Here is a 23792-nt window from a genome sequence, read left to right on the forward strand (position 1 = left end):
CACACATGGGGACAATTGTTTCTAGACTAATACCCCCATCCTGTAGAATTCTATCAGTTATATTTTATCTGCACAATCGGAAGGAATTTCTGGAACCAAAATGCTTTTTCTGTGCAGCCTGAGCAGTCATCATTAAGAAAAAGAAGTCAGAATTGTAACTGAGAATCAAATCACAGCCAGTCCAGCCTCTGAAAAATGCGACTTTAGAGCCGTCTTGCCCCCAAATGGCAACTAGACATTCTGTTTTGGCGACTATAACCTTAGTTTGAGGAGCCATTTGGCCCCTAGCTTATACATCCGAGTTTCCAACACAGCTGGCACCCAATAAGCCCAAGAGGCTCAGTGGTTTAGACCCTTGCATGCAGGGTGGTATACAACTTCAAAAATCACGGTACTCGACTAAAGACAACAAGAGCATCAGTTTCTGTTATACTGATGTTGACCTTTACATGTAAAAAATGCATTGCTCATTGAAGGGAGCGGGTGGGGTTATCCAATTCCACTTAACTCAGGCATAGGCAAACTCGGCCCTCCAGATTTTTTGGGACTACAATTCCCATCATCCCTGACCACTGGGTCCTGTTAGCTAGGGATCATGGGAGTTGTAGTCCCAAAAAATCTGGGCCAAGTTTGCCTGTGCCTGATTTAACTGCTGCAGCAGGCGGAATGCTAAAATTTGGCACGTGAGGCGTTCCAGGACTCCTGGCTTCCCCCAAAGGAGTTTTGGAAACAATGTTTTTATGCTCGAGAGTTGAGACGTGCAGTACAATTGAGATTGCAGCCAAGCGTTCTGGAGGAGACTGAGCCAAGCCGTCCAACAGCCTGGAATGCAGGGGTGGGCGGGGGCGATTTCCCCCCTTGACACACTTGGACTGTAGTCTGGTTGCAGGAGGCAAGGAGGAATGGAAGCTGTGCCTGTGGAATGCAGCCTGGGTTCTGCCAATGCGCAGGCCAGTTGAAAAGCAAAAGCAAAAAAAAAGCAAAAGCAGCCACGCTGGTACGTAATAAACTGTGGTCTAAACCACTGAGCCTCTTGGGCTTCCTGATCAGAAGGTTGGTGATTCGAATCCCCGCAACGGGTGCTCCTTCCGACCTAGCAGTTCGAAAGCAAGCCAGCGCAAGTAGATAAACAGGTATCACTGCAGTGGGAAGGTAAACAGCGTTTCCGTGCGCTCTGGTTTCCGTCACAGTGTCCCGTTGCGGCAGAAGCGGTTTAGTCCTGCTGGCCACATGACCCGGAAAGCTGTCCGTGGACAAACACCAGCTCCCTTGGCCTGAAAGTGTGATGAGCGCTGCAACCCCGTAGTCACCCTTGATGGACTTAACCGTCCAGGGGTCCTTTACCGTTACACCTTTACCTAAACTCCAAAATCCACAACAGGGCAGCAAACTTTCTTAGGGCCCAACCAAGTTTTCTAAATATTTGCGATGCATCTTATTTTTGTGGAGAGAGTACAACTTTCCATTTTTGCTCCCAAAACGGAAAGAAGCAGAAGTCCCAGCAAAGGAAGAACAGATACAAAAACTTATGGAACATGAAGAAATGGCGAAACATACTTGGAGAATAGGGATGTGGGTGGCGCTGTGGGTTAAACCACAGAGCTTAGGGCTTGCTGATCAGAAGGTTGGCGGTTCGAATCCCTGCGATGGGGTGAGCTCCCGTTGTTCGGTCCCAGCTCCTGCCAACCTAGCAGTTTGAAAGCACGTCAAATTGCAAGTAGATAAATAGGTACCGCTACAGCGGGAAGGTAAACGGCGTTTCCATGTGCTGCTCTGGTTTGCCAAAAGTGGCTTTGTCATGCTGGCCACATGACCTGGAAGCTGTACGCCGGCTCCTTCGGCCAATAATGCGAGATGAGCGTGCAACCCCAGAGTCGGTCACGACTGGACCTAATGGTCAGGGGTCCCTTTACCTTTACTGGAAGAATAAGAAATCAAGATAACATTTTTAAAAAAATTAAAGAATGGAAATGGTTTATTGAATATTTACAGGTAAATTGTAAACAGATTAAAACATTGGCAGGATCATTGGCATAACCTGCAGTTTCATATATTTAAAGTATATATTTAAAGAAGATGAGCAAATGAGGAAATTAATTTGGGTATGCAGAAGATATTAAAAAACAAATTTAAGGAACCGCAGAAAGGGGGGAGGAAGTCAGGTTTTGAAATGTCAAAATGATTGTAAAATTAGTGAAATGCATAAACTTGAAAAGTATAATTTTAAAAAATAAATAATATTTGCCCTGCAACCGTAAACTTTCGCAGCGAACATTTTCAAGCACTTTGTTTTTTCTCTGTGGCAACAAACTGGGTGCTAATTGCAGATATTCCGCAGATTCTGTAGTTTCAGAGTTGGTGTGTGTGTTTACTAAATAAAAGTAAAATAAACCTGCTTAATTAGATACCTGTCTGAAGTGTGTGTGTGTGTGTGTGTGTGTGTGTGTGTGTGTGTGTGTGTGTGTCTGGCCTGCCTGCCAGGTGAGACTAAGCAAGTTTGGCAACCAAACCTGCCATCCGTACTTGGCGTTTTGGAGTGTGGAAGCTGAAGCCACAACAGCAGATGGGGAGGCTTTTGGCAAGCGAGACTTCCTGTCCTTGCTGATTAGCTGGGGACTCCATAGCACAGCAGATACCTGCTCCAATGCAGGGCTTCCTTTAAACACCGACTGATGCTTACAGCAAACTCTGCAGGAAAACGCTTCCTTTGCACATGCAGATTGATTTCAGTGGCGTAGGCAAAGGAAGCAAGGTTTGCAGCACCCACCAGCAAGGTGATTCCAAACTCCTCATGGCAGGAGGTGGACTGAAGCAGCTGTCGTGGGTGGTGGGATCCTGCGCGGCCACAACCACCCTCCCCACACGACCCTAGTATAAATGAGGTGTTGACTTGGAAAATGCAACTAATCCGAAATGTGGCAGCTAGACTGGTTACTGGGGGCAGCCAACGGGACCATATAACACAGGTCCTAAAGGATCTACACCAGGGGTCAGCAAGGTTTACCAGCCAGAGCCGGATCGCTCCCACGGAGATCATCCATGGGCTGGACTGGTGCAGTGTGGCGCCGGAAATCGCGACTGCGCATGTTCGCGGCGCTGGAAATGGCTTCTGCGCAGGCGCAATTTTCGGCGTCTGGACATGCACAGATGCACATCCGATATCTGCATGTACGCAGACGTAATTTCTGGTGCTGCTCAGCGAGTCGCTGTGCTGCGCCGGTTTAGCGCAGCGAGCAGGGGACTCGCCGAGCAGGCGGCTTGGTTTGGGGGCGGCTTGTGGGTGGTACAACGGTCTTCGTGGACCGCATCCGGCCCATGGGCCGCACTTTGCCGACCCCGATCTACACCATGGGTAAGCAAACTAAGGCCCGGGGGCTGGATCCGGCCCAATCGCCTTCTAAATCCGGCCCGCAGACGGTCTGGGAATCAGTGTGTTTTTACATGAATAGAATGTGTGCTTTTATTTAAAATGCATCTCTGGGTTATTTGTGGGGCATAGGAATTCGTTCATTTCTCCCTCCGCCCCCCCAAATATAGTCCGCCCCCCCCCCCACAAGTTCTGAGGGACAGTGGACTGGCCCCCTGCTGAAAAAGTTTGCTGACCCCTGATCTGCACTGACTTCCAAAATGTTTCTGAGCGCCATTCAAGGTGTTGGTGCTGACCTTTGAAGCCCTAAACTGCCTCGGTCCAGTATACCTGAAGGAGCGTCTCCACCCTCATCGCTCAGCCCGGACACGGAGGTCCAGCTCCAAGGGTCTTCTAGCCATTCCCTCCCTGCAAGAAGTGAGGTTACAGGGAACCAGGCAGAGGGCCTTCTCGGTGGTAGCGCCCACCCTGTGGAACACCCTCCCATTAGATGTCAAGCAGATAAACAACGATACAACTTTCTGAAGGCAGCCCTGTTCTGGGAAGCTTTTAATGTTGTTTCATTATACTTTTTATGTTCTGTTGGAAGCTGCCTAGAGTGGCTGGGGCAGGGTACAAGTAACAAATGGTGGTGGTTCTTGTTGTTTTGCCTCAGGCAATGAAACAGGCTGGGCTTCCCAATGCCTCATATTATAGGTACCTTTTGCCCATGTTGCTTCGCTTGTAAATAGAGATGTGAAAGCTTGGAAATCCCCCAGAAAAAACCCACACCCCCCTCATTTTTCCTCCCTCTTCCCCGAGCCCTCACACCTCTATTTTCAGTGTGCTACGCTCATAGATGGCACTGAGTAAATAAATGATCACGATGAGCTGTGCTAAGGGTTTTTTCTTTCTTTACATTCTCAAAGGTGTGGGCGTCTCTTTTGCACATCTCTAGGGAGCAGGCTTGGGGCTGGGAGAACCCAAGGGTTCCCAAAAAGCTCTGAGCTCTCCCGGTTCCTCTTGCAGCACTGAAAGCAATATGGTTCCGTGTTCTGCAGGGCAAAGATTTCAGTCTTTGGCCTATTGAGGCTCCTTAGGAGTGCAGAAAGCTGCCTTGACACTAAATCAGTCTATTGGTCCATCTAGGTAAAGGTAAAAAGGTTAAGTCTAGTCAAAGGAGACTATGGGGTTGCGGCGCTCATCTCGCTTTCAGGCCAAGGGAGCCGGCATTTGTCTGCAGGCAGCTTTCCGGGTCATGTGGCCAGCAAGACCATACCGCTTCTGGCGCAACACAACACCGTGACGGAAACCAGAGCGCACGGAAATGCCATTTACCTCCCCTCCACAGCGGTACCTATTAATCTACTTGCCCTGGCGTGCTTTTGAACTGCTAGGTTGGCGGGAGCTGGGACAGAGCAACGGGAGCTCACCCCTTGTGCACATTCGAACCGCCAACCTTCTGATCGGCAAGCCGAAGAGGCTCAGTGGTTTAGACCACAGCGTCTAGCTCGGTCTTATCTATAGTGGGTCTCCAGAGTTCCATGCCAGAGTTCCAGGGATCGTGGTGTGCCCTGAGCTCCGGGCTCCGGGGGAAAAAAGCTAGAGCACTTTGCACCGGGTGTAACTAGTTCAAAGTGAAAGTGCCAAAGGGAGAAAGTTGCACACAAACGTGCAGATCAGCCTAATATTTATCTGCGGTCCCGCGGTGCGTTGTGTGCCCAAGTGAGTCATTTGTCGAAACTTCATGATAGCAGGATGTTTGTCTGTGTGGTGGGTTTTTTTAGGTAAGGCATGTGTGCCACAGTTAGAAACTCAGATATATCGGCTAATCACCAAATGCCACCTTGAACCTGGGTCAGAGTCACCGCGCAACAGAATGTCTGGGCGCCATCTCTTCCCCTTTCAATGGTGCTTATTATTATTTTAGTTATAACTATACTTTACTTCGTTTCTATGCCACTGTATGTTTTAAAGAAAAGGTCTCAAGGCAGTTTACAACACCTTAAAACGTCCAATAAAACAATCCAGAATAAAACAAATTCAAGCTTGAAGGAATATATTTCAGATCCTTCTCTAAGTGACGTTTGGCTGGCCACATATTTATTTACCTACTTGATTTATAGAGCTGCCCCAAGGCAGGAGGACTCTAGGAAGCCAGGGTGGTGTAGTGGTTAGAGTGTCGGACCAGGACCTGGGAGATCAGGGTTCAAATCCCTGATCTGTCATGAAGCTCTTGGCCTACCTCACAGGGTCGTTGTAGAGATTAACTGAGGAGGTGTGGTGAACCATGTGCTCCTTGGAGAAAAAGGTGGGAGATAAATTATTGCTCTTCTGCTCACCTGCTTAAGAAAGCTGGAGGGGCCAGCCAGATGAAGACGTCTGTCGCCAACCTGGCATCCAGAGATCTCCACATGGCCACAGTTGGGCAAAACGCGCCTGGGGAATTTCTATCACTGATGTGTGCAGCTCTTGTGTCACAGATCTGTGCATGCGTGGATGTTGCCCTTCCTCCTCTTTTCAGGATCCCTTCTCAGGAAGGGCCTTGCCACTGAGTATCGGGGCTGAATGCTTCATCTTAGAACGGTAGAGTTGGAAAGGGACCGCGAGGCTCATCTAGTCCAGCCCCCAGCAACGGAGGAATATTTCACTCAGTGTGGGGCTTGAACACATGACCCTGAGATGAAGAGTCTTGTGCTCCGCAGGCAGAGACTCTGCAGGCAGCCTCCCCTCCAAGTGCAATGCTTTTCCCATAGAAGCGGGTGACCCTCCAGAGATGACCTTGCCGGTGGTGGTAGAAGGAAGGAAGGAAGGAGGGGAATTGTCATCCTGGTGGGGACAATATCCGAAGGAGCAGCACCTGCCCTCCCGCTGACCTGCTTGTGCACTGGAACAAACAGATGTCATCTTACAGAGAAGAGCTTTAACTGTAGAGAAGGACCTCTATCTACAGTGGTGCCGTCCCATCCATGGAATAACTTCCCCGCGGAGGCTCGCGTTTTTGGCACTTTGCCGAGACCTTTCTTTAATTGAGCTTTAAAACTCCGGCGGCCTTCACCCCCTTGTTTTTATAGGCTCTGCTAGAGCAATGTTTATTCTGTATTCCTTGCAACGATGGTTGTGTTCTTGGAGGAGGGCGGCAGAGAGGAAGGTGCAGAGACGGAAACGAGGGAGGGGGGGGGACACCTACCAAGCTACATTTTTCTTTTTTGAAATCATTTTTATTTGATTTTGCCAAATACATATCTGTATCCATATATAGAGATTTCTTTGAATCTCGAGACTCCCCCCCCCCCATCCCCTTCACGGGTCCTATTGCTAACATTTAAAACTGCATATTATTCCGTAGCCTATATTTTATATCAATCCATATTGTCCATAGGGACCCAGGTGGCACTGTGGTTAAACTACTGAGCCTAGGGCTTGCTGATCAGAAGGTTGGCGGTTCGAATCCCTGTGACAGGGTGAGCTCCTGTTGCTTGGTCCCAGCTCCTGCCAACCTAGCAGTTCGAAAGGACGTCAAAATGCAAGTAGATAAATAGGAACCACTACAGTGGGAAGGTAAACGGCGTTTCCATGTGCTGCTCTGGTTTGCCAGAAGCAGCTTTGTCATGCTGGCCACATGACCTGGAAGCTATACGCCAGCTCCCTCGGCCAATAATGCGAGATGAGCATGCAACCCCACAGTCGGTCACGACTGGACCTAATGGTCAGGGGTCCCTTTACCTTTATATTGTCCATAATGTTTGTTGCATTACAAGTGAGATTAAAATCCTGCCAATGTTTTCATCTTCTTGCAGTGGTTCCCTAGGTAGATGCTAATCCCCCCCCATTCTTTTTTAACGTTTTTGTCCTTACCAAGCTACAACATTTTTCTGATCAGATCCCCAGCCCTTTTCGAAGGAAGGAAGAGAGGGAAAGGAAAGAAAGAATGAAAGAAAGAGAAAACCCAAGTTAGGTTGGCATCCATCTGTCTTGGAAGACAATGGAGGAATGCACTTTTGGGAGTGAAGTCAAACTGAAGGATGGTTGCCGCTCCTGCTGTGGCTTTAGAGACCGTTGTGGGAGAGACATGTCTTCTTGCCGCCAGGACCAGTGTTAGAAATTAGCCAGGCGCCTTTTGCTCCTGGCGTGGGCCCAGTTGGGACTACATGGGAGATTACTGGGCACCAGGTTGGCAACCTCAGTTTACAAACCTCTGCCTTAGTCCATAGCTAATGCCATTTCCTTTTCCGCTGGGTGTGTCTCTCCTTCTCACGTACTGGGACAAGCGAATTGTTGTAAGAGCAAGTTGCAGTCGAGCGACGCAGTTGAGATTATAGGATCGTAGCATCGGAAGGGATCCCTAGGAGCATCTAGTGTTCAACCCGTCTGGTGAATGGACATTCTGTTGCGGTGAACTCATTGCTGTCAAAACAAAACAAAACAAAATCCTTCCAGTAGCACCTTAGAGACCAACTAAGTTTGTCATAGGTATGAGCTTTCGTGTGCATGCACACTTCTTCAGATACACTGAAAGAGAAGTCACCAGACCCTTATGTATAGTCAGAGGGTGGGGAGGGGGTGTTACTCAGAAGGGTGGTGGGAATGGGTGATTGGCTGATAGGAGCGGTAAACCTGTTGATGACTGTTAACGACTGCAATTGGTCTTGCAGGAAAAAGCAAGGGCTGAGGTGCTAAAGAAAGCTTGATCATGTATCATGAGATAAGAATCCAGTGTCCTTATTCAGACCAGGTCTCTCCATGGTTTTAAGCTTGGTAATGAGTTGCAAACCAGCAACTTCTCTTTCCAGTCTGTTTCTGAAATTTTTCTGTAATAAGACAGCTGCTTTGAGATCTTGTATAGAATGTTCTGTTTCAGTGTATCTGAACATGAAAGCTCATACCAATGACAAACTTAGTTGGTCTCTTAAGGTGCTACTGGAAGGATTTTTTTAAAAAATTTTTTTACTACGTCAGGCCAACACGGCTACCTACCAGTAACTCATAGCTGTCACGTTCTCCCTTTTTAAAAAGGGAAATTCCCTTATGCTGAATAGGCTTCCTCGCGAGAAAAGGGAAAACTTGACAGCTGTGGGTGAACTAGATTTAAGGTGCCCACTTGGGCACCTAGCTTATACACCCGAGTTTCCAACACTGGCTGGGGCAGATGAGTGTGCCCAGTTACGCAGCACCGTGCTGTTTCTTTCTCTCTGTGCTCCTCCTGTCGCTGCTACGGATACAGGACTTGACTGCCTGTCTCCCGGCACCGCTGTCTTTTGCAAGGGATTCCGCCAGCCTTCATGTCATGTTTGGAAACGTCTTTGTTGCACAGACTTTAAACGCCTGCGTTGGTGAAGATTTAACCCATGCCCAATTGCGTTACATCACTGCCTCCCCGCAACATCTCGGCCAAGGCTCACAGCTCTCCGTCCCACCCAGAGAAGAGAGAAAATGCTCTTGGCTGACTCAATTCACACCCTTTCCTTTCTTCCTCTCTCTCTCTGTCAAAGATACACCCAATTTTTTTTATTCAGGTCAGTAAGGCAGTGGTTTTCAACCCGTGTGCCGTGGCACCCTGGGGTGCCTTGAAGAATGGTCAGGGGCACACTGGCCTCTGTCCCTCTTCCCTTCCCTCCCTCCTCTGATGCCCTCTGGTGTCTCTCTGCCTCCCAAAGGCTTGCATGGCTGTTTGTTGCAGCAGCCCTGGCTACAAGCTCCCCAGGCGAATAGTGCCTATGGGGCTGGCCAAGGAGTGCTTCCCAGACCCCTGTGGGGCAGTAGGAGGAGGCAGCTCTCTTTGGGGCTGGGGGTGCAGCTCAGAGACCAGGGACGGTGACAGCAGCTGCCCAGAGGACTCCCAAGGAGAGGGGAGAAGAGAGGAGGCTGAGGGAGGGTGTTCATAAAGGGGTGAGGGGCTGCCGTCTCTGCAGGCAAGGGGTAGCACAATTGGACTCCTGAGCCCCACAGGGGTGCCGCAGAAAGAATGCAGTTGCTCAAAGGAGCCATGGACCCCAAAAGGTTGAAAACCTCCGCAGTAAGGGACTGCAGCCGGCTTTCCATCAGTAAGCAAGGAAGTAACTCCTGTTGTTTTGACCATAAGTCATAATGCAACTTACCACTTCATTAAATGCACACTCCAAACACACAGCCTGTTAAAGCAGGCAGCTTTTTGCCATGCATTCGCCTGTGTGTGTTCTCTTGTGTGTGTTGCCTCTGGAGACCTGTTGGGCCTTGAAGCTCAAATATCCTACCGGTACTTGTTGGAGAGAATAATAAATCAAACCATTCCCGTTCCACTCTGTGTGCGCTGTGATTTTATTTTTTAACGTACAGTCGTACCTCGGGTTACGACCACCTCGGTTTGCGAACAGTTCGGGTTACGAACTGCGCAAACCCGGAAGTGTTTCCGCCGCCCGCGTGCGCGCATGCGCAAAATGGCGGCGCCCATCGCGTTCGGTTTGCGAACTATTCGGGTTACGAACTGCGATCCGGAACTGATCGCGTTCGTAACCCGAGGTATTACTGTATATTTCATACCTACAGCACAGCACCTTGGAACTTTCTGGATGCTAAGAAATAATGCCAAGGACCGTTTGGAATAATTGGAACTGAACATTGAATGTAACGTGGATTCTGTAAAGGGATGAACGCGAACTGGAATCACTTCCATTTTGGACATCTTGAAACTGAACTGTTGTTGTTGTTGTTTAGTCGTTTAGTCGTGTCCGACTCTTCGTGACCCCATGGACCATAGCACGCCAGGCACTCCTGTCTTGCACTGCCTCCCGCAGTTTGGTCAAACTCATGTTCGTAGCTTCGAGAACACTGTCCAACCATCTTGTCCTCTGACGTCCCCTTCTCCTAGTGCCCTCAATCTTTCCCAACATCAGGGTCTTTTCCAAGGATTCTTCTCTTCTCATGAGGTGGCCAAAGTATTGGAGCCTCAGCTTCACGATCTGTCCTTCCAGGGAGCACTCAGGGCTGATTTCCTTAAGAATGGATAGGTTTGATCTTCTTGCAGTCCATGGGACTCTCAAGAGTCCCTTCCAGCACCACAATTCAAAAGCAGAAACTGAACTAGTTCCTTTAAAAATGTGCTCTCTAGGCTCTGTCACTAGCAAGCTTCCTTGCTTTCACTTAGCCAGCATATTTGTAATCTGTTCTTTCCTAAGTGAAACTTGGTTGTGCTTGGAATAAGGGTGTGAATCATAGAATCGTGGAGTTGGAAGGGACCCCCAGGTCGAGTCCCACTAAAGCATCCATGACAGATGGCCATCCATTAAATGTGTTGCTTTTTAGTTGTTGAAATAAATAAAACAATTTAAAAAACTGTCCAGTAGCACCTTAGATACCAACTAAGTTTGTTCTGGGTATAAGCTTCCGTGTGCATGTACACTTCTTCAGATACCATGCACATGAAAGCTTATACCCAGAACACACTTAGTTGGTCTCTAAAGCAGGCATCTCCAAAATTCGGCCCTCCAGATGTTTTGGACTACAATTCCCATCATCCCTGACCACTGGTCCTGTTAGCTAGGGATCATGGGAATTAGAATCATAGAATCATAGAGTTGGAAGAGACCACAAGGGCCATCCAGTCCAACCCCCTGCCAAGCAGGAAACACCATCAAAGCATTTCTGACATATGCCTGTCAAGCCTCTGCTTAAAGACCTCCAAAGAAGGAGACTCCACCACACTCCTTGGTAGCAAATTCCACTGCCGAACAGCTCTTACTGTCAGGAAGTTCTTCCTAATGTTTAGGTGGAATCTTCTTTCTTGTAGTTTGAATCCGTTGCTCCGTGTCCGCTTCTCTGGAGCAGCAGAAAACAATCTTTCCTCCTCCTCCATATGTCATCCTTTCATATATTTGAACATGGCTATCATGTTCTAAATATATTGTAGGCCAAAACATCCAGAGGGCCGCAGTTTGGGGATGCCTGCTCTAAAGTGTTACTGGGCAATTTTTAAAAATTTTTAATTTATTCCAACTGCGTCAGACCAACCTATTTTTAGTTTTATGGAGAAAAAAAATCCTCAATAAAGGAGCAAGATAATTGAAAGGTACCCAATCTGTTTCACCTGCAAAAAAAAGAAAGAAAAGAAAAGTTAACTGTTCAGAAATAGTCTGTTAGCTGAGCAGCTGCCTATTGAAACGTGCTTTGTGTTTGTTGTTTTCTTTAAAGATGGTCAGCGAGAAGGTTGGAGGAGCCGAGGGCACCAAGCTGGATGAAGACTTCAAGGAAATGGAAAAGGTGAGTAGAGGGGAAGCAACGTTGCACATGGGTGCAATGTGGGGGTGGCAACATTCATGCCTATGCTCTGGTAACCTCAAGGTTAGATTATTGCAATGCGTTTACGTAGGGCTGCTTCTGAAGACTTCGCCTGGCGCAGAATTCAGCGGCCAGGTTGCTCACCAGGGCAAGACAGTTTGAGCATCTTAAACTGATCCTGGTCCAACTGCACTGGCTACAAATTAGTTTCTGGGCCCAATTCAAAGTGCTGGTTTTGACCTATGAAGCCTTAAATGACTCAGGACCTCAATACCTCAATGACCACCTCTTTCCATACGAACCTACCTGGACCCTGAGATAATCTTCTGAGGACCTTCTCCATGTGCCTTCTCCTCGAGATGTCCAGAGGGTGGCAACACGAGAACGGGGCCTTCTCTGCAGTGGCTCCCCGTCAGTGGAATGCTCTCCCCAGGAAAGTTCGCCTAGCGCCTTCATTATACACCTTTAGGTGCTGGGCAAAAACGTTCCTTTTTAATCAGGCCTTTGCTTGACCTGATGGACATCCTTATACCCTTTTAAAATGTGGCTCTTTGGGGGAGTGTTATTGGATTACTTGCTTTTATTTTTGTTTTATATACTGTGATCTTTTTATGTGAGACCTCCGGGTATAGGGCGGTATATAAATTCAATCATCATCATCACCATCATTATACATGAAATGAGTCCTCTGGCAACTGGGCTCAACTTCAGGCTGGCCCACATCAAGGTTGGGGAACTCCCACCATCCCTAGCTAGCAGGGCCAGTGGTCAGGGATAATAGGAATTGTAGTGTAATGATATCTGGTGAGAAAGGCTGGTACAGACCTTCCCCAAACTGATGGAGGGCACTCCTTTGGGAATGTGCTGGTCCAAGGGTAATCCAAGAGGCGAGGTCCAGGGCCGGTCCGAAGCCTAAGGAATCAACGAGGGGTCAGCCCAATGAAGCTGAGTCAGGGTGCAGGGCAGGAAACTAGGCAAGGTCAGGAACAGGAACACAGGCAGAATCTGGCAAACAGCAATGTTGCTCCCGCAACCTGGGGGGTGGGGTCTGGCCGCCTTTTACCTCTGACGGGGTAATGGCCGGTCCTGATCCCCCGACGACTCACCACCCTGTCCTGCCTGAAGGCGAGCACTCCTCCTGCGAATACTCAGGTCTCTCCTTCTCTCAGACCTGAGTCTCTGCAGCTCGGGAGACGCCAGTGGGTTACTAGACCCAGGAGCTGCCTCAGCCTTTCCTGACTCTGCCAGTAGTGGGCTAGCTGTCGGTGATGACCTAGCTGATGGCAACGAGGTATTCCTCGCATCTGGAGCCAGGACAGGCTCAGGCTCCCGACTCGGCCCAGCTGGTGCTTGTTGCAAGGGAATCTGTGCAGACTGAGGCTCCTCAGAATCAGGCCCCAGACTTGGTTCAGCCGATGCCCGAGGCAGAGGATCCGGTGCAGACTGAGACTCCTCTGGTTCCGACCCCGAGTCCCAGGCCATCCCAGGGAAGGCTGTTCTAGGTCCTACATACCATGCGCCGGTGGCGCTGTGGTCTAAACCAAGCCTCTTGGGCTTGCCAATCGGAAGGTTGGCGGTTCGAATCCCCACAACGGGGTGAGCACCCGTTGCTCTGTCCCAGCTCCTGCCAACCTAGCAGTTCTAAAACACACCAGTGGAAGTAGATGAATAGGTACCACTGCGGCAGGAAGGTACTGTAAATGGCATTTCTGTGCGCTCTGGCTTCTGTCACGGTGTCCCGTTGTGCCAGAAGCGGTTTACTCCTGCTGGCCACGTGACCCGGAAAGCTGTCTGCGGACAAACGGCGGCTCCCACGGCCTGAAAGCGAAATAAGCGCCACAACCCCATAGTCCCCTTTGACTGGACTTAACTGTCCAGGGGTCCTTTACCTTTACCTTTTTTTTGTAACAATGTTCTGGATTTGCATTTCCACTGAAAGTGGTTAATCTTCTCCAGCCATTGGAGTCAACTGTGGCCTGCTGCTACTTCTGCTTCTGCTGCTTTTGTATTGTCAATGCATTGCTTCCATTTCTACAGAAAGTGGATCTCACCAGCAAGGCCGTTACAGAAGTCTTGGCTAGGACTACGGAATACCTTCAACCCAACCCTGGTAAGGCCCTTTGCCATGGCTAAGTGGCAGCTGAGCTTTTTTCTTCTTCTTCATTTTGCAAATTTTGTCTTGAATTGTTAAAAAAAAGCATTTGCTTTCCGAAACGAATTCTGCTTCCTTCATTGAGGCCTTCTTGGACTCCAAATCCCAGCAGCCAGTGCTAGGGAATGATGGGAGCTGGAGTCCAACAACATCAGGCATAGGCAAACTCGGCCCTCCGGATGTTTTGGGACTACAACTCCCATCATGCCCAGCTAACAGGACCAGTGGTCAGGGATGATGGGAATTGTAGTCCCAAAACATCTGGGGGGGGGGCGAGTTTGCCTATGTCTGAACAACATCCACAGCCCCCATTCCCCAGCACCGCAGAGTAAAAAAGAAGAAGAAGAAGACAGCACGTAAAACAGCTTGTGGACTGTTTGTTGCTAGACGAGAGGCGCTGCTCTTCCAGCAGAACCGAAAGATGTGATTTTGATGTGGAACATCTGCATGGGAATTTTGGCACTTAGCTCGGGTGGAAAAAGCAGCACAACCCATTCCTGCAGCCAGAAAGGGACTGGTGGTTTGGTTTCGCTTAACATTGCTCGATGCAACGTGAATTCTTCTGGCATGATAGAGTCCCTTGCATCTTATTCTGTAGCTGGTGCTATCCCCCCCCCCGCATTTCTTCACTGATATTACTGTCTCCGACTCTTTTTTTGTTTTTGCTTAGACCTGTGTGTGTGTTTTTTTTCTTACTTGATCTGTATTTTGTAGTCACGGGGGAGAAATAGTTTGTTGTTGTTGCTTTTCAGTGATCAGATTCTGGTTTAATAAGCTAGCTCAGGCATCCCCAAACTGCGGCCCTCCAGATGTTTTGGCCTACAACTCCCATGATCCCTAGCTAACAGGACCAGCAGTCAGGGATGATGGGAATTGTAGTCCAAAACATCTGGAGGGCCGAAGTTTGGGGATGCCTGAGCTAGGATGTGCTTGGGCTGTGTGAGCTCTCGCACCCTGCCCCTATTTTATTTATTTGTGCCGGTGGCTCTTACATCGCCTCACATTCCAAAGGAAATCTCTTAAGCGGCTTGCGACATCCTAAAAATATCGGAAATGAAAAGCCAGATACCAGAACTGCAGTGGGAGGGGAAATCCACATTTCAGAGCAGCCAAGGGAACACTTTTAAGACACCCAACTGAGCAGGCTCTTCAGAACGGGCGCTATTTAAAGCTTCCCCCTCTCCCACCTTTTCAAAGTCAGAAGACCCTCATGGCCCAGAAATATGGGACAGCGCCTCTCTTCTGCCTGCAGGGAGGACTCAAATTTAAGAAAATGGGGGGGAGATGGCACAGAGGAGTTGTTGAGCTTTTTTTTTTGCAGAGGATTGCCCAGAGTTGTTGAGCTTTTTTAGGGGGGATTGTCAAAAATAGCTCACCCGCAGCAGAAGCTGCCAATCACCCGCCCAACTGCCGGAGCATCAGCCAATCAATACCACCCATTGAAGCAGCAACCAATAACACGCACAATAGCAGCTGACAGCCTCAGCAGCAGCCAATCAAACATCCACCCATGTTTTGTAGTCCGAAAACAGCCAGAAACCCAAGTTTGGGAAGCCCCAATCTACAATGACTGGCAGTGGCTCAACAGGGTTTCAGACAGAATCCCCCCCCCAGCCCTACCAGGATATGCTGAGGCGTCATGGGCTGGTTGGGCGCAGAGGAATGGGAGGGAGAACCAGCTGGGGAACCCCCAAGGGAAGAAGGCTCAGAGCAGGGGGGTGGGGGGTGGGACAACGATGAGTGGTCAGAGGGAGAAGGCTGGGAGGAGAAGGCGCCGGAAGCTGAAGAGGTAAAAGGGTTTAGTGAGCAGGAGTGGGCTGTGGCAGAGCGAGGTCCAGAATCAGAGGCAGGAGAGGAGGGAGGCCAAGAGGCGGAGATGAGTCCAGCTGGGTAAGAGTCACAAGTGTCTCCTCCCCCTCCTGCAGTGACAAGCTACCCTTCCCAGAACCAGAAGAGGGCTGAAACGGGTGGAGCAGCGGCAGGCTGCACGCAGGCACAGTCTCTGATTGCTTGGGGGAAGCCTTGGAGAGGAGGGGACTTAGATGGCTATGGGGAGGTGGGGACTTTCAGCCTCGGCAACTGATTCACGGGGTAAGAGATACCGGGGATGAGCTGCTGTGCCCATTAGACCTGACACCCAGTTCAGAGTTAACTTCCAACTTTGAACTGGTGGCTTGCTCTTCGACATGGAGTGGAGGACTTGAACCTGAGACTTTCTGCACGCTAGACAGATATTCTGTCACTGAGCTGTAGGCCTTCTTCCCAAAATAAAGCCTTCGTGGTTCCGAATGAGTGCATGATTTTGGGAGCACAGGAAGATGCTTGAGAATCGAGTCGAGGCCACTGGCCTGTCCAGCCCAATATTGTCTGCACTGACTGTGGCATTCCAGGGTTTCAGGAAGAGAAGGGGTCTTCCCCACCCCCCACTTGCTCACCTGTCCCTTTGAGCTGAAGGTAGCTTTCCACACGCACTGTGCTCTCTGCTGCTGAGCCAGCCGGCACGACAGTCCTTGCATCCTGCTCCCGATTCTTGGCACTCGGGTTGCATTCCAGCAGGCTTCCCGTAACCACTTCTGCAAAGAGGACCCCAGGGATTAATTGGGATCTTTGCCAGAAGATCAGGGAGTCCGTAGCTTTTGCACACACACACCCCTCTCACTTCTGGCAAGTCCCGGGCTGAACTATTTTCTGCCTGTGATCCTGGAAAAACGACCATTACCTGATATTTCTGGGTTGTTCTAAGACAATAGATTTTTTAATTTTTATTGGCCGACGAGGCTGCCTCCCCTCAGTTTCCCTCCCCTTCTTAATTATTGGCAATCGACTTGACTTGTTGGCAAGACGGTCTGATGGAAACTCTCGTGTGGCTGCCGTCTCTTTTCTACACCAGCATCCCGGGCCAAGCTGACCATGTTGAACACCGTGTCCAAGATCCGGGGGCAAGTGAAGAACCCAGGCTACCCGCAGTCGGAAGGCCTTCTCGGAGAGTCCATGATCCGTTACGGCAAGGAGCTGGGCGAAGACTCCAATTTCGGTGAGGACCCCTACCCATATTATTATTATTGTTATTATTAGCTTGCTTGGTTGGCATCCGTCTGTGTCTCAGGTGACCATGGAAGAGGGTACTTTAACCATTGGAGAGTTACAGCGCCCCCTGTGACCATAGAGACCAATACAGGAGAGACATGTTTTGTTGCAGCTGGGGCAGAGAGAGGCGTCCTCTACCTGGGACCTTCCACATGCAAAGCAGGCGCTGTGTCGCTGAACGGTGGCCTGTCCAGTCTCACCCTTGTGGGTTTTGCACAGCCTTGTCCGGACTGCTTTGCTTTCTTGCTTTCCGTTTATTTCCTTTTATTTATTTTATGTTTAAAAGATGTTTCATTGGGTTTTTTTAGAATAGCTTTTATTTGATTTTACAAATCCATTCACACTCCTAATCACGAAAAATAAAAATTGCACAAGATTCTTTCGAATCTCAAAACGTCCCTCCTCCCTTCTGTGGGTTCTTCAAGGAACTTTTAAAAGTGCATATTATAAGTCCTTCTTATTTACAGTCCACCATTGTATCCAAAGTCTATGTATCATTGCAAGAGTTATTTTGTTGTTGTTTAGTCGTTTAGTCGTGTCCGACTTTTCGTGACCCCATGGACCATAGCACGCCAGGCACTCCTGTCTTGCACTGCCTCCCGCAGTTTGGTCAAACTCATGTTCGTAGCTTCAGGGCTGATTTCCTTCAGAATGGAGAGGTTTGATCTTCTTGCAGTCCATGGGACTCTCAAGAGTCTCCTCCAGCACCATAATTCAAAAGCATCAATCAGTTATTTAAAACCTGCCAAAGAGTGTTTACAGTGGCCTTTCAGATATGATATAAATTTGTCCCATTCTTTTGATCCTCCTGATTTCTGATTTTCCTGGTTAATCTTGCCATCTCTGCGTAATCCAGTAGTTCCACCTGCCATTCCACCCTAGTAGATACCTTCTCGTCTTTCCAACTCCGGGCAAGCAGCATCCTTGCAGCTGTTGTAACGGACATAAACAATCTTTTCTGTTCCTTTGGTATACTTTCCTTTTAACCAGCTATCTTGTCTCTCCCTTCCTCCCTGCTCTTCCGGCGCTGCTGTTTCCCTTTCGCGCCGCACGAAGGCGATGCGCTGCTCGATGCTGGCGAGTCCATGAAGCGCTTGGCTGAGGTTAAGGACTCTCTGGACATCGAAGTCAAGCAGAACTTCATCGACCCCCTTCAGAACTTGTGCGACAAGGACTTGAAAGAGATCCAGGTAACCGTGATTGCACTTGATAGGATAAGAACGTAGGCCGTTGTCTTGTCTGGGTCCATGCTGAGGAGGGCTGCACTGAAGAGTAACAGTGGGAGCCTCCCCTTCTCCCTGCTCAGGATCCTGAATCTTCCCAGGAGCAGGAGGACAGTACAGTCATACCTCATGTTACGTTCGCTGCGGGATACGTCTTTTGATGTTGCGAACGGGCCGAACCTGAAAGTCCCGGAACGGGTTACTTTCGGGTTCGGTGTGCGCACATGCGCAGAAGCGCTAAATCGTGCTTTGTGCATGCGCAGAAGCACCAAATTATGTCACGAGCTTGCGCAGACGCAGCGCTTCAGGATGCGGCCTTTTCAGGTTGCGAACGGGCCTCCGGAACGGATCCCATTCGCAGCCAGAGGTACCACTGTATAGATTTGGAGCAGTGGTTTGCAGAGGGGCACAGTTCAGAAGACTGAAGTTGGGAAGAACTGAGGGGTGAACAGCTAGGAGGATGAGAACTGGGAGGGAGAGAGAGTTAACAGACTTGCTGGAAAGCGTCCATCTGCTCAGCCCAAAATCAAGGAGAACAGATAACGTTGGCTGCACAGAAAGCACAGTGGTCACGATATGGTTGCAAGAGGCGGGAGTGATGGGGGTGACAAGGGGGGCAATGGGTGGAACCCTTAATTGGGAGCACCTCATCCCTGGATGCTTTGTTCCCTCGCTGTTCTTTGTTCTCTCGCTGTAATCAGTAAAACTTTGAACTGGTAAGAGACTCCTTTCACTTTGTTGTGCTTATCTACTGCCAAAAGGGGGGGGGGAGGCGGAGGAAGCCGAGTCCCTGAAGCCTGACAGTTGTGCTGGTCTGCCTGGCTCAGTATTGTCTACACGGACTGGCAGCAGCTCTCCAGAGTTTAAAACGGGTTTCCCACCCCAATACGATGTCGAGAATTGAACCCTGGACCTTCTGCATGCAGAGTAGAGGCTCTGCCACCTAGCTATGGCTTTTGGCTTTGGGGGCGTCTCTCAAAGGGCTTTTTATGCAGCTATGACATTTCATTTGTTTGTTTTGCGTAACGATCGCCAATATTTTAAATTGTGTACAGGCGTACCTTGGTTTTCAAACAGCTTAGTTCTCTAACGTTTTGGCTCCCGAATGCCGCAAACCCGAAAGTGACCTTTTAAACTGACTGTTCAGTATCTGAAGAAGTGTGCATGCACACGAAAGCTAACAACAACAACAACAACAACAACAACAACAACAATAAATTTATTCAAACCCTGCCCTTTCCGCTTTGAAAACAGGGCTCAGGGCGGCCAACAGCAAATATGAAACATTAATTATACCCAGAACAAACTTAGTTGGTCTCTAAGGTGCTACTGGACAATTTTTTACTTTATTTCAACAGTGTCAGACCAACACAGCTACCTACTTGTATTCAGTCACTAGTTAGGATTCTTTCTGTTGCTTTTAATAGTGTTTAATGTTCTGTAGTTGCACCCTGATACTTACCATCACCGCCCTCCATTGCAGGGGGTTCCTTCCAGCTCTACGAGTCTACAATTCTGTGATGGGGTAGTGTAGAACTACTTTTTGTAAATAAGGAAATGCTGGGTGCTCTTCACTTCCCCCATCCCCTGCCCTGTTTATCCTCACAAGCCAATCCCATGAGGTTGGATAGATTGAGAGACAATGAGTCGTTTCATGCCCGAACGGGGATTTTGAACCTTGGGTCTCAAGTCCTAGGGTGGAACTCACCCTTGCGCTGATACGATTGTTCCGTCAGAGAAACAGTTATCATAATAATTTATCGCTTGCACCCCACCCACCTGACAGGGTTCCTCCAGCCACTCCAACTGAATATAAAAGAGCACACGACAAAAGGTCAAACATTAAAAACTTCCCTAAACAGGACTGCCTTCCGATGTCTTCTAAAAGTCGGATAGTTGTTTATTTCCTTGACATCTCGGCGCCACCACCGAGAAGGCCCTCTGCCTGGTTCCCTGTAACCTCGCTTCTCGCAGTGAGGGAACCGCCAGAAGGCCCTCGGAGCTGGACCTCAATGTTCAGGCTGGACGATGGGGGTGGAGATGCTCCTTCAGGCCAGGCCATTTAGGGCTTGAAAGGTCAGCACCAGCAATTTAAATTGTGCTCAGAAACATCCTGGGAGCCAGTGTAGATCTTTTAGGACCAGGCCTGACGGAACGATCTCTCCTCTCCTCCCCCTTGCTGGGAGTTCTCCCAACCCTCCGGAATTTGGGAGAGGCATGGGGGACGCAGGTGAAATGTTCTGCTATTGGGAGTCTTCGCACTGGCTTCCGGTAGCACACTGAATCCGGCCTCTAGTCTCTTGACCACTTTGCTCGGCACCGGACACTCCTTCCAGAAGTGCCTCCCGAATGAGTCTTTATTCGTGGTTTGCACACGTCCTGCAAGATTGCTAATGTGCTTCCGGATCGGGGCGAGGTTCAAGACCCCAAAACCTGCTGTTACTTGTGCTTTTACGGGGAGGAATTCACTTCCCCCCCCCTCGACTTCTCCTCTCTGCAGCACCATCTGAAGAAGCTGGAAGGCCGACGCTTGGACTTTGACTACAAAAAGAAAAGGCAGGGGAAGATCCCAGATGAGGAGCTGCGGCAAGCGCTGGAGAAGTTTGAGGAGTCCAAGGAAGTGGCGGAAACGAGCATGCACAACCTCCTGGAGACGGATGTGAGTATGGTTTGAACCCAGGCTCCCCAGAACCCACGCCCCTCTTCTCTGCGAGTTAGGTTGTACGCTGATCCAGTCGTGGGTGTTTCTGCCAAAAGCCAGGACCTCTTTTTTTTTGAAAAAACAACAACAACCAGTCTCTTCTTCCGTTTTACTGCAGATTGAGCAAGTCAGCCAGCTGTCAGCGCTTGTAGACGCCCAGCTGGATTATCACAGGCAAGCGGTGCAGATCCTCGAGGAGCTCGCAGACAAACTCAAACGCAGGTAAACACTACTGTGTGGTTCCCAAAACACACACACACACAAATCACTCATTTTGCTGCAGAATGCACAACTCGGCGTGCAGTCCACCGCTATGGGACTGTAAGATCTTGGGCGTCATCTAATCCCACTTTTCCAATGGGATATTGCTCAAAGTGGCTAAAGGGAAATTAATCCAGGGACGGCCCTGTCTCGGACGGTGCAACGCCAAGAGTCAGTGCCCCTGTGGACACTCTGTCACCTCCATTGCCGGTGGTGAAGTGGTGGTGGCTTCCAGCGAGATCTTGCGGAAATCTTGCCGGAACCTGCTGCCATGCAACCCAGGTTTTGCCTCGGGCGGCAAAGCATGATAGGCCCACCCCTCTGTTGATCAGCTGGCAGGCTATACCTTAAAAACCACGCACCAAGCAAAGAAAGAAAGACTTAAGTCGTTGCTACAAGCTGCAGAGAGGTCTCACGGCCCTGTGCTGTGCTTTGAAGCCCCAACCATTGGGGCTTCAAAGCGCAACATTGTCCGATACCATATTGACATCAGGTGAGAGGCCCTCCCCACTAGCCACAAAAAGTCTCCCACCCGCTGCCGTACGGATTACCTCGAAGCTGAGTAAGGACTTTTAAAATTTTTATTGAGGCCTGTCAAGGTAATTTCTATCTCAAATGACTTAAGATATTTCAACTGGACGTTCCTTTCCCGCTTCAAGTGTAGAAAGGTGGGGACATTAATATAGGCAAGAGCTAATAAATATGCATAGGAATGACTTGCATTTGTGCCTTTCTGTCTTCCTTAAGCTTCGAATAAATGAAGGGTTGGTGTGGGGAGCCATTTTGGCCCAGCAGGCCAGATCTTAACATCCTGTAACTTGGCTAGAATCAGCGCTCCCCAGTTTAAGGCCACTGCTTTCCTCCTGAGTCTGTCCCGGGGTAGTGGTTAGAGTGCCGGACTCTAACCAGGGAGACCAGGGTTCGAATCCCCACTCGGCCATGAAGCTCACCAGGTGACCTTGAGCAACGCGTTCACTCTCAGCCTAATCTACCTCGCAGGGTTGTTGTTGTGGGGATTAAATGAGGAGGGGGAAAACCATGTAAACCACCTTGAGCTCCATGGAGAAAAAGGAGGGGTATAAATGCAAGAAATAAATAGAAATAAATAAAACCATCTCCCATTGACCAGCTGTAGGTTTTCCTCGACTTTACTCTTTTAAATGTGAGTTTAAATGTGGTGTTTGCTGTTGGACATGTTTATAATCATCTGTTTTAAAAAAATATCAAGTGAGTATTTTTTTAAAAAAAATTGGGGTGAGGGGACCTTGGTTTTCAAACAGCTTTGTTCTCGAACGTTTTGGCTCCTGTTCGACTCAGACCAACACGGCTACCTACCTGTAACCGGAAGTGACTGTTCCGGTTTGCGAACTATTTTTGGAAGCCGAACATCCAACGGGGCTTCCCCAGCTTCCGATTGGCTGAAGGAGCTTCCTGCAGCCAATCGGAAGCCGTACTTTGGTTTACGAACGTTTTGGAAGTCGAACGGATTCCGTTTTACTTCCAAGGTACGACTGTAATTTGAAACTTGGTTTAATCTCGCTCCTCATGACAAATCTTCTTCCTCCTGTGCCCAGAGTGAGAGACACTTCTTCGCGCCCCAAGCGAGAATACAAGCCGAAACCGAGGGAGTCCTACGAGTTTGGAGAGAGTGACCAATCCAACGGCGGCTTTTCCTGCAACCCCGCCCCCAAAGTCTCAGGTAAGGGCGGGGCCAAAGTAGCCCCTTCCCAAGCTTGAGTTGCTTGGGAGGGTAGCGGCTCGAGGCAATCCCAAGAGGCAAGGGGGCAGGTGGCTTCAAAGGGGACCCCAAATGCGTTGGATGGGAGACACCTCTGCTACACGAGACCCCCCTTTTTAACTGCAACCCCCATCCTCCCTATGCGTTTGCTGGGGCTTCTGGGAGTTGAAATGCAGCGACACCTGGAGGGCCAAAGGTTCCCCACTCCTGCGCTAAGCATTGAAGTGGTGATCAGGGACCGAGAACCTGAACCCGCCGATGTTGCTTAACGAGAACTGTCCTCCCTGACCATTGGCCAGGCTAGCTGGGGCTGATTTTTAAAAAAGGTAAAGAACCCCTGGATGGTTACGTCCAATCAACGGCAACCAAGGGGTTGCAGCACTCGTCTCGCTTTTAGGCCGAGGGAGGTGGCATTTGTCCACAGACAGCTTTCCGGGTCTTGTGGCCAGCAGGACTAAACCGCTTCTGGCACAACGGGGCACCGTGACGGAAACCAGAGCACACGGAAACGCCATTTCCCTTCCCGCCACAGCGGTTCCTATTTATCTACTTGCACTTTGACGTGCTTTTGAACTGCGAGGTTGGCAGGAGCTGGGACAGAGCAACGGGAGCTCACTCTGTCGGGGGATTCGAACCGCCAACCTTCTGATTGGCAAGCCCAATAGGCTCAGTGGTTTAGACCACAGCACCACTCACGGTTTTTTTTTAATCTGCACGAAAACCAGTAGAAGGAAAGCAAGGAAGATCTTTTCTAGAAAAATAGGGTAGCCACAGGATCGAATCGGACGTTGCTGCATGTCAGAGTTCGAAAGGGATGGGGAGTTTACCTTAGCGGGGATGCAATCCAATAGGGTTGCCATACATTTCCCGCACATACCCAGAACATTGTAGTTGGAAGCAGCGTCCGGGCGGAAATTGGCAAAAAAAAGTGTCCTGGAAATTCCAAACAACCCATGTCAGCAGTGTTGTTTTTGTCGGTTTCATGTAAAAATAGCTCAAAACCGCATCTCTTTTTGGCGATTTTTGCAAAA

At 49.4% G+C, this 23792-nt stretch overlaps 1 protein-coding gene across 2 annotated transcripts in view; it reads left to right on the forward strand.

Moving 5' to 3' along the window:
- SH3GL1 (SH3 domain containing GRB2 like 1, endophilin A2) overlaps positions 1 to 23792 on the forward strand; it is a 58623-nt gene that overhangs the window by 26732 nt on the left and 8099 nt on the right. For both annotated transcript variants that reach the window (XM_035118096.3, XM_035118097.3), the window contains exons 2-8: positions 11513 to 11581; positions 13637 to 13709; positions 16642 to 16785; positions 17895 to 18028; positions 20562 to 20720; positions 20881 to 20984; positions 22598 to 22722. In XM_035118096.3, the coding sequence (XP_034973987.1) occupies positions 11513 to 11581; positions 13637 to 13709; positions 16642 to 16785; positions 17895 to 18028; positions 20562 to 20720; positions 20881 to 20984; positions 22598 to 22722 (808 nt within the window). The remainder of the gene's footprint in view (positions 1 to 11512; positions 11582 to 13636; positions 13710 to 16641; positions 16786 to 17894; positions 18029 to 20561; positions 20721 to 20880; positions 20985 to 22597; positions 22723 to 23792) is intronic.

The sequence above is a fragment of the Zootoca vivipara genome, chromosome 6 (genome assembly GCF_965207765.1).
Source record: "Zootoca vivipara chromosome 6, rZooViv2.hap1.1, whole genome shotgun sequence".
Lineage (NCBI taxonomy): Eukaryota > Metazoa > Chordata > Lepidosauria > Squamata > Lacertidae > Zootoca > Zootoca vivipara.